The following is a 10,215-nucleotide window of genomic DNA, read 5'->3' as shown; positions in this document are numbered from 1 at the left end:
GTTTTAGACAACCAACCAAACTGTCAGAGCCTTTTCTAACTCTCCAACCTGTAACATTAAATGCAGAATCTTTGATTAGCGAGCACGTATCAATAAATTTGGGCTGATCCAACTTTATATTCCTTCCACCATTATCCCACACCTTTGATATCCATTCCTACCATTTTCTCCAGACATCTGTCTGCATAAGATAGAAAACTCAAGTAGTTCTTTCGGAGTAGAGTGCACCTCCCCATGGGTCACAGTTTGTGTCTCACTTTTAGAGTCCTGCTGGAACTTGAATCTCGTTACAGAACTAGAAGCAACGATTGGTGATGGAGTGGGTCCTGAGGAGACTCAGAATTCTTTTGCATGGCAACTACCTCACGAGAAGCCATTACAGTTTCCTCAGGTAATGCTGGATTAATCCCCTCAAATGCAGGTAAAGAGGCTGCTACCACTGAGGGTGGAGAGGCTTCTTCCACTGGCAAAGAATACTTGTCAGAATTTAGGAGCTCAATGTCCTCAGCTTCATCAGGGTCTTCCCACACATCCCCATTCCAATTTACAGGATGTCATTCCTTCCCAATCAATGCCCTCATGTTAAACCACAGACCATGTGAGACTGGGAGTTCAATTTGCATTGTAATTTAACCAATTGCAGGAAGAGATACTGCATTTGATTTTCCCTTGAACTGGGAATTCAAATCTCTGAGCTCATTTTTTGCTTTCCCCACTTTGTCCAGCAACATCAGATCTTCCTCTTCTTAAAAGGTCATCAGTCCTATCAGATTAGAACTCCATCCTTATGACTTAATGAACCTTAATGACTTCCTAAAAGCCCTACTCCAAATATAATCACATTCAATTTGGGGCTTCAACATGTGAATTTTGGGAGACACAATTCAGTTCATAACAATAGATAATAGCATAGTCAATGAGACCATTTCAAATTATTATCCACAGATATTTCAAGTTGTTAAGACATCAGGAAACACTGCAGTGGATTTGTTGTTGTTGTTGTTATAGGAATGATCACTTCAGTGGTAATGAATGTAGAGCAAGTAGGGATCCATTTTTCAGAGAAAAGGCTACAACTGGAAATTTGAGGGCTTGGCAATGGTCTGGTGGTTCCAGGCAATTGGAACTGTGCCAACTGTATCCCATACATATTGGTATATTGACCTTGGGAATTTTTTGGGAAGAGGCAATTGGCAAAGGGGCCTTCTGAGCGGAAGGGAATCAAGTACTAGACCCTTTTTCTAAGAAGTTCAAAGTTATTGCAGTATATCTTATGCCCTGAGGTGTCGCTTACTAATGTGATCGTTCAAGAAGCAACATCAGTTTTACTACCCACCCCCTCTGCCAAGCAGGGGTACTCATTTTTATTGAGAAGAAGTTTGAACTGTGACTTCAACTGCATATGAGAGCGTCATTTAAGAACGGAGAGGATTGGTTCCTGGGGTCAGGGAGGAATAAATTTTTCTCTACTCTTCTAGTTTCTTTTGGCTGGTCTAAGAATTAAATTGACATGAGTAGGTTAACATGAGAAAATCAAACAAAAGTTTAATAGCATGTATATATGAGAGAGACCCAGGAAAACTGAGTAACTTGCCAAAATGGCTGAAGCCATCGCCTTAAATATCATCTTCAGCTAGAGACAAAAGGGGATGTTGGGAATAGGGGTTTGGGACTTCAAAGGGAAGGAAGGCAATTTATATGGAGATGGAAAAGCAAATGTTTGGTAAATAAATGTATGCTAGGCCAGGCAGAGACAGTGGGAGACAGAGAGGAATTGTAACAAACAGGCTTTGCTAGGTTCCTCCCTGTCTACACACCTAGTTCATATTATAGTTATCTATGGTAATATCTCCCTTCCTGGAACAGGTCCTATATCTACATTCTTTAGGCATATAGGGGGAAGGTCAAAGTTTCTTTCTGAGTTTTTTTGGGCGTTGATTGTTCTCAGCTCAAAATAATCCGCATGCCAAAGAGACATTTTGAGGTGGCAAGTTTTGCTCCCCTATGCTGGTATGGCATGTTCCTCCTGCTGGATTTCTGTTGATCCCTCCTGGCTCCATGAAGATGCCAAAACAAATAAAGATGTGTTTGAGACCTTGTCTACTGTGGCATGCATCATATATAGGTGAGTGTAACACTGGAAGAAGAAGCTTCCTTTTTCTTTCTCTTACACTCTATCAGATGGCTTGTGTAGATCACTTGGAAACCCCTTAATGTGTACAGGAGTCTGTACCAGTCTGAACTGGTACCAGTCAGGCTGGAACAGTCTGAACCATCTGTTCTTATGTGGACTAACTGATATATAATGTAGCAAAAACAGGGCTTCCCTGGTGGCGCAGTGGTTGAGAGTCCGCCTGCCGATGCAGGGGACACGGGTTCGTGCCCCGGTCCGGGAAGATCCCACGTGCTGTGGAGCGGCTGGGCCCGTGAACCATGGCCGCTAAGCCTGCGCGTCGGGAACCTGTGCTCCGCAATGGGAGAAGCCCCAACAGTGAGAGGCCCGCGTGCGGCAAAAAAAAAAAAAAAAACAGCTGCAGAAAGTGGGCGAGAAGTCTTATCAGATTTTCCAATATTTTCTCCCACTGGGCAATAGTAACCGGGTTTGATCTCTTGGATTGTTTAAAGCCCTGAAGATTTGGGACTTATCATAGGAAAGGAAGACCCAACAAGGGAAGAAACAATATTTTCCAGTAAACCAGTTGGGAGTTTGGGATCAAAATATTTTAAATATTAAGAAAAATGTACCACAGGATGATGAAAGATATATCCATTAGATAATAGATGAAAAGAGAAAGAAATATGGATATGGATAAAGAGATTATATATATATATATACAGTATCCATATGTATATTCACACAGTATACACAGTATCTATCTATCTCTCTACCTATCTATGTCTATATTTATATTTATAATTTTACCTCATACAACTAACAGTCATTATGTCTGTGGTTAATTTTTATCCATACAGTTAAATTTTTCAATGAGAAACTATTGATTCTTAATAAGAAATATATATAAATTATTTTTAATTTTAAAAAGAATGCTCTCTTCCTAGAAGAAAGAATTTCAAAAAGAAAGAAGTCTCATTCTGAGGATGTTAACCCTTTGTAGGTATGTTTGTGCAAGTGAGAGTCAGTGTTTAGAAGGCTATTCAACTCAGCTGTAGGCCACTGTTTTTTTGCAGGGAAAGTGATTATTTTTTGTGATAGCATATGGATTTCTGTTATTTTATGTGAATCATCATTGTTGATGTAATTCATCTAGGAGTTAACAAAATAATTAAGTGCTACATTTTCCTTATTATCTCAATCCATTCTTGCTTCAGTCACCTCATGTGGTTAATTCAGCTTGTCAAGTTTGGATTTTTCTTTTGTTGGTATGTCAGGCCAGCAAACAGTTTCCCACTCTCAGATCCCTGTGGATAAAAAAAAAAGAAGAAAAGTCAAAATAGAATGTGCTTTCCTTCAGATTGTCCTCTCATTTTGCTACAGACCTCAAAAGATCAGGAAAAAAAAAAAGGGATATTTCCAAAACAGTTTTATTTAGCAGATCTAATGTAGGGATATAAAATGTAACAATAACTAATACTTGGCTTTCCATAATAAAAATATATATGTTTTGCAAATTGTGAGAGATGAATTTCTCTGGTAATCCTGTATAATCTTATTTCACAGAGCTGGCATTTGTGTCAACATTTTTGTTCCTCAAAAGAAATGTTTGAGGTGTCAGTCTTGCTTTGTGTATGGGGGTAGAGGGGGCAGCAGCGGTGGCAGGGGGTAGTGGTTACTTCATGTATTTCTGTAGAGCATGAAGCACAAGAAAAGGGCAGTGGAGAACCAGGAAGAAAGCCTCATCAATTTGCCTCCTCTCTTTTTCTCCATACGTGCAAATATACCACCTGTCCAGTGCTCTAGCATTGCCGTGGTCAGGGACATACAAGCAGTGTGGTCTGGGGGGAAAGCTGAAGGACTGAGCAAGACTGTCTCTGAAATATCTGCTTGGTAGCCTAGGATTCATTTAAACTACTAAATACCTCTATTAGGATTACCCAGATCATTGGTCAGAGGCAAACTTAAAGATGAATAGGGGGCTTCCCTGGTGGTGCAGTGGATGAGAGTCCGCCTGCCGATGCAGGGGACACGGGTTCGTGCCCCAGTCCGGGAGGATCCCACATGCCTTGGAGCGGCTGGGCCCGTGAGCCATGGCCACTGGGCCTGTGCGTCCGGAGCCTGTGCTCCGCAGCGGGAGAAGCCACAACAGTGAGAGGCCCGCATACCGCAAAAAAAAAAAAAAAAAACAAAAACACGCAAAACAAAACAAAACAAACAAACAAACAAAAAGATGAATAGGGACTCATTTGTGCCTCAGTTTCCTTATATGTAAAATGAGAATAATTGAGTCGTTGTGGGAATAAAATGGGATAATAAAATACTTACAGTAGTATATATCATATAGTGCTCACAGAATCGTAGCTATTATTGTTATTATTATGCAGTTCTTGGGCGTTATGTGGGTGAGGTGAATAAAGGTGGAACCATGGAAAGGAAAGGGGATTAGGTAATACCTGGAAATGATACAAACAAAATGAGAAGAATACAGTTTCATTTGCTATCTGAGAAACTTACCTGAAGTTTACATTTTCAAAGAAAAAAGAGGACATTTATACCTTTGTATACTCCTGCAATCAGAGTTCACATGTTTGTGTACCATCTTCTTAAATGACATTTCTTCTTAGTCCCAGGAAAGACCACTGGAGTCCAAGCCTCAGAGAATTACTTAGGGCTCAAAACTGGGCACCTAAGGAAGTGGAGGCCAGGCTTAAAAATCCCAAGAACTAGAGAAATAATTCTTTACATTAAGGGAACTCCCAGGGGAGGGAGGTTTGTATTATAATTAGTATAATCATTGTTATCCTGGTAGAGGAACTGACATGAACTAATGTTGGAAGCTGAGTAGGTGTTCGTCAGTTGAATGAGAGACCCTGAGGGCGGGGTGATTGGAGGGGTGTTCAGGAAGAGGGAGTTGTGTGAGCCAAAGAAGACAAGTGTGAGTGAGCATTAGGCTTGAAAAAAAGCAGTTTAAGTCCTTTTGTGATGCTTGAACACAGAATGCAAGAGAGAGATGGCAAAGAGAAAAAAAGCCAGCGAGGCAGGGAAGAATCAGATTTCCAGTGGTCTTGTAGACTGTAACAAGAAATCTGGATTTTCCTTTCGTAATTAATAAGGTTTTATGGCTGAAGACTCGAGAGCGGGAGACTAGAAGAGTATAGCAAGAAGCCAGACAAGGAATGATGGGGGCTGAAACTAAGAAATATCAGTGGGGACTGTAAGGAAGGTAAGGATACAAGAGAAGGTAAGAATCCATAAGTGGAGGTAGTTACAATAAAAAAGTAAAGCACACATGATCTTCCAATTAAAGATTTTATTTAATGAGATGTTTTACAAAATTATTTAAAATATGAAGTCATGTTTGCTTATACATTTAGCTATTTGTTTTTATTGATAATAATAGATTACATGAAATTAGGACTTTCCCAGAAAGTGGAGCCAGAGTATTTTTGGATCTATAGCCCTTGAATCTGGAAAGGACACCAAGCTTCTTTAACTTTATTTCTACCTCAGAGGTCAGTATTGGTCTAGGAAGGTCCTAGATAACCTGATATAATATGGGGCTGGTGCAGAATGAAATCTCTAACTTCTAAAATTAGGATTAATACTCTAAGTTAACTCTAGGTACCTCACTCAGTTTCAGGCACTCCTCAAACTTAGGAGTTCTAATAGTGTTGAAAGGAGATCTATGGACCAGCGATTGGTATAGAAGAGTTCCACAGAATTCTATAAATTCTGGAACAAGCAGTATCCATAGGTATAGGTTAAGTCTACCCCATGGTCTATATTTTCAAAGCCACATTGCATTGCCCTGACAGGTAGGTTTGTTGTGTGACACCAAACGTGTCATTTGCTGGATCTCTTTGTCCTCCTTGGGTGTCAAAATTCCATTTTGACATAATCTTTTCCTATGCCCATTAAGGGTTTATTACAAAGTAAAGAGTTAAATAAGCCACCCAGATATTTTGGGAAGCAACCCAGAACCAAAGCATCAATAATAAAACTCAAGTCAACTTCCTATATATCAAAGCACCACATCCCAAAGGTCAAGGATGTAAAAAATGACCTTTACATTTTATACACTAAACACTGTTTAGTTATTTTCAAAAAATTATCAGAGAACATAGAAACCTTCAAACAGTAGTTAGAAAATGGATAGAAAGTTTTAAAAGTGTTTATTCAGACTTTAGTGAACAGTCAAATATTTGTTTATTGCAAATCTATGTTATTATACATTTTATTTCCTATAACTGTAAATAAAAGCTAAAATGTAGGAGTACATGTGATCTAATCTATATTCCTAACCCTACTCAATAAGTAGCTGTATCTTAAATACAAACTTATGCTCAAGCGATATATAAAAGGATTATTATTTATAATATAAAGTAGAAGGCATATGCCTAGAGCCTGAATAACTGGTACCAATCTATTGTAGTATACTGCACTCAGAAGTGCTCATTTATTTTAGCGTAATGTCTTGTAAATAATGCAATGAGTTAAAAGACCGGCCTTGGTTCAAGAGGAAAGCTTGATGAAAATGGATCTAAGAACCAATAAAAACTCCAGCATATCTCAAGGAGAAATCTGAAACTCCAAATCATCATTCATAACTTCCTATTAATTATAATTTGAGATAAATTCCCAGTTACTTCTCAGTTATGGATACATCTCCCCAGTGACAGTCTTGTACAGATAGACCAGAAAAAAAAAAGGTGGGCAATTCTTGAAAGTCACTGGAGGCTAAAACTTAGAGTTACATTTGGTTTCCTGTTCTAGAAGAGTGAGAGAAGATTACATGAAGGGGAAAAACTTGTTATTTTACTAAAGCCATTAAAAGATAATTCAGGGAGATCTCAAACCAAGTAACCATGTTGATAACATGCATTCCACTCTCATGTTTAAGACACAAAGGTCTCCATTTCTCTAAGGGAACTGCTTTTTCGGCATGACACGCTCTCTCTCTTGCCTTGGAGCCAAGTAATTGGAACCCTAAACACACGGCGGAGCTTCTGTTGGAACCGGTTTCCAACAAAACAATACAAAAAGGGATTAATGCAGCTGTTGGTGAATCCCAGGAGGATGGCAAAAGGAAGTGCCAGGTCAATGACTGCTATAACTTCACAGCTATTAATGACACCCATCCAGGCCAGAGCATCCAGGAAGGTCAGAACATGGAAGGGAAGCCAACAGATGATGAACGCCAGAACAACAGCAGCTGCCATCTTCAGGACTTGGTCACGAGTTATTCTGTTCTTCCCATAGCTATTGGTCTTCAGTAGGTGTTTTCTGATTCCAAAATAGCATGTTGCTATGAATATTAAAGGGATAATAAAACCAAGGATATTTTTCATTAAGGCAATCCCAGCTGACCATTGGGCATATTTCTCAGGTGGGAAAGCCATAATGCAAGCATTCACTCCTAAATATTCAATTGTTCTGACATCTCGGAAGTAAAATGTTGGCAATGAGGACAGACAGGCCATACACCAAACAAGTGGAACTATGTAAGATGCTTGCCAGGGATTTCTTCTTTGAGACAGAAAGGGGTAGATGACAGATTGGTACCTATCAACACTCATGCAGGTGATAAAAAAAATGCTTGCAAACATGTTCAGGGTCAGGAAAGAACCAAAAACTTTACACATTACAGGTCCAAAGAGCCAGTCATATCTGTAAGAATAGTAGGTTGCCCAGAGAGGAAGAGTAGCCAAAAGCAGTAAGTCAGCCACAGCCAGGTTGAAGATGTAAATGCTGGAAACCTTTTTAGGACCCTTTTGACAACAAAACAGTGTAACCACGATAGTATTGACAAGAAATCCAACCACAAAAATAATGTAGTAGAGAATAGGAATTGCATCTAAATGCTTATCTGATGGCTTATGAGAGCAGTTAAAGGTAGACTCATTGCCAGAAATGTTCAGAAGTCCGACGTGAAGACTGCTGGTAATGTTTTTGCTGATGGTGGCAAGGGTGAAGTTGTCCTTCATATTGATTGAAATGTCAGCAGCTCCTAATTCTTACACCTTCTGGGGAAAAACAAACAAACAAACAAAAAACACAACAAAAACCTCTCAGAGCACATACAGAATTTAGGACATCATCAAGTCATTAGCATTTTAAAAGTTTGTTGAAAGGAAAAAATGGTGGATGGTTATAGACAATATTGGGAAACGGAAGCATGCCTTATGAAATAAGAATGGATTTTACTTCATGAAGAAGAAATGAGAGTTTTCTCAATAATACCAAGAAGTTAAAAGACATTCTAGCATCAAGACTGAAAATTCTGAACAAAACTACATTTTGCCCATCTTTTCTATTACGTTGTGAAAAGGTTTAAAGAAAATTAATATTTCAAAAGGTTAGCCAGAATAGGAAATGCGTGAAACAAGAAGGAACTAAGAAATAAGACAAGTTAGCATTTCAAAAACACTTGAGCACATATCTCACTCTATATACTTTCTAGAAACCACACTGCTGCCTGCTATTGCGTAGAGAAATGCCTTATTCAAGTAACTAATTATATACAAATCATTCCAGCAATGGAAAATATAAGTAACATAAACTATGGAAAAAATAAGTAAGTGTACAAAAGATTGAAAGAGAATATGCAAAAAAGAACATATTGGGATGGAGGATTATGGTTGGTTTTTACTGATTAGAAATAATTCCTTTAGTTCTACTTTTCCATTGTTTTCACAATAATAATATAATTACAAGGTAGTTATGGAATATGTGCATATTTTTAAAAGCCCCCATCACATGTTAATAGAGACTATTACTTTTACATATAGATACTTAAGTTTAATCCACTTGAAAGAAAATCTATTTTCTTTTTCAACTAGGAAAAGAAAAAGAAAAACATAGCCAAATCTGATTTAGGGTCAAATAGAAAAAGTTATATTGCTCAATGAAATAAGAATTGAATATCAATGATTAATCATGATATAATTGTATCATTTTTTCCTTTGCTATTTTAGTTTAACACAACTAAGTAGTAACAGTGCTACTTGGCTCTCAAATGTTATGATCAATATTCAGGTTTTTGTGATACTGTTAGTTTTAGTAGCAACTTTATTTTAAAACAAAAGAAAATTAGCTGAAAATAAACACAGTAAAGGAACAACTATTCCTTTAGATAGTTTCAAAACGCAGATAAATAAACTACTCAGTGAAAATGTAATCAGCAAAGGATCTCCTAATAAACAGCAAACTTACAATTTTTGTCTAAAGCTTATTCTTTCATAATCTTGACCTAACAAATTAGCATGAAAGAAACTAAAATAAACCCACTTGAAGACTTACTGGTTGTTGGAGTTTAAAGCTTAGTTATCATAAATCAGCTTGCCTAGTTCCTAAGTGCACCCCTGTAAGAGAAACAGCAGTTAAGTAATTTAGGAGTTTTGCAAAATAGTGTTAAAATACAGGAAAAAGGAAAAGTTCATCCATAAAAAATATTTTCATTTAATGTATGTTCTACTTTCCAAACAGAGTATATATAAATTGTGCAGACCTACCTTAAAAATTCAGGCTGAAAATGCTTTTAATTCTGTGCTTATTCGTTCCCTTAGACTCGGGGACGTAATAGCACCAGATCTCTGGTTTCCTTCTTATATGTTCGGTCTGTCCACTGGGAGCCTTCAACCTACATAATTCTAGGGCTGACTTATGAACACTTGCCAGTTTTCCAGAGTTTTTTTTTTTTTTTTGGCTGCAAAACATTAATCTGAAATTTTCACTGTCTCCAATCATAACAGCTCATTCAAATAAATCTCAAACAAAAAAATGAAGTTTCCACAAATGTGTTAGAGAATTTTGAAGTCAGTGGCTTACTTTAAAAGAAGAATATAATTATTTGCAGAATTTTCTCTTTCTTTTACCCTGATACTGGCATTCTAAAACGAGTTAAGGAGTGGAGACTAGGGAATTTATTATAGTAGTAGAGTCTTTGTCCATCAGCATCTTTCGCAACCTTCATTAATTTTTGAAAAATTTACCCCTGCTTATTAAAGAACAGCAGCAACTTTACTTGAAGTCTAAAATTTCTCCCTTGCTTAAAGCAATCTTTGTTGGTTTGTTGCTGGAGAGGTGGTGATAGTAGGGAT

At 37.7% G+C, this 10,215-nt stretch overlaps 1 protein-coding gene across 1 annotated transcript; it reads right to left on the bottom strand.

The window, feature by feature from the left end:
• Window positions 1–7,011: 7,011 nt before the first annotated feature.
• Window positions 7,012–8,132, bottom strand: AGTR2 (angiotensin II receptor type 2). Its single transcript, XM_060087818.1, has one exon. It carries the CDS (start codon window positions 8,098–8,100, stop codon window positions 7,012–7,014), a length of 1,089 nt encoding a protein of 362 aa, XP_059943801.1. The 5' UTR covers window positions 8,101–8,132.
• Between the last annotated feature and the right edge of the window lie 2,083 nt (window positions 8,133–10,215).

This window comes from Mesoplodon densirostris, chromosome X (assembly GCF_025265405.1).
Source record: "Mesoplodon densirostris isolate mMesDen1 chromosome X, mMesDen1 primary haplotype, whole genome shotgun sequence".
Taxonomy (NCBI): Eukaryota; Metazoa; Chordata; class Mammalia; order Artiodactyla; family Ziphiidae; genus Mesoplodon; species Mesoplodon densirostris.
The sequence above is the reverse complement of the archived record's forward strand: the minus strand, read 5'-3'. Positions and strand labels throughout refer to the sequence as shown.

Bases quoted from the DNA above. Each gene is read 5' to 3' on its own strand.
- AGTR2 (XM_060087818.1), bottom strand. From the start codon at position 8,100: ATGAAGGACAACTTCACCCTTGCCACCATCAGCAAAAACATTACCAGC.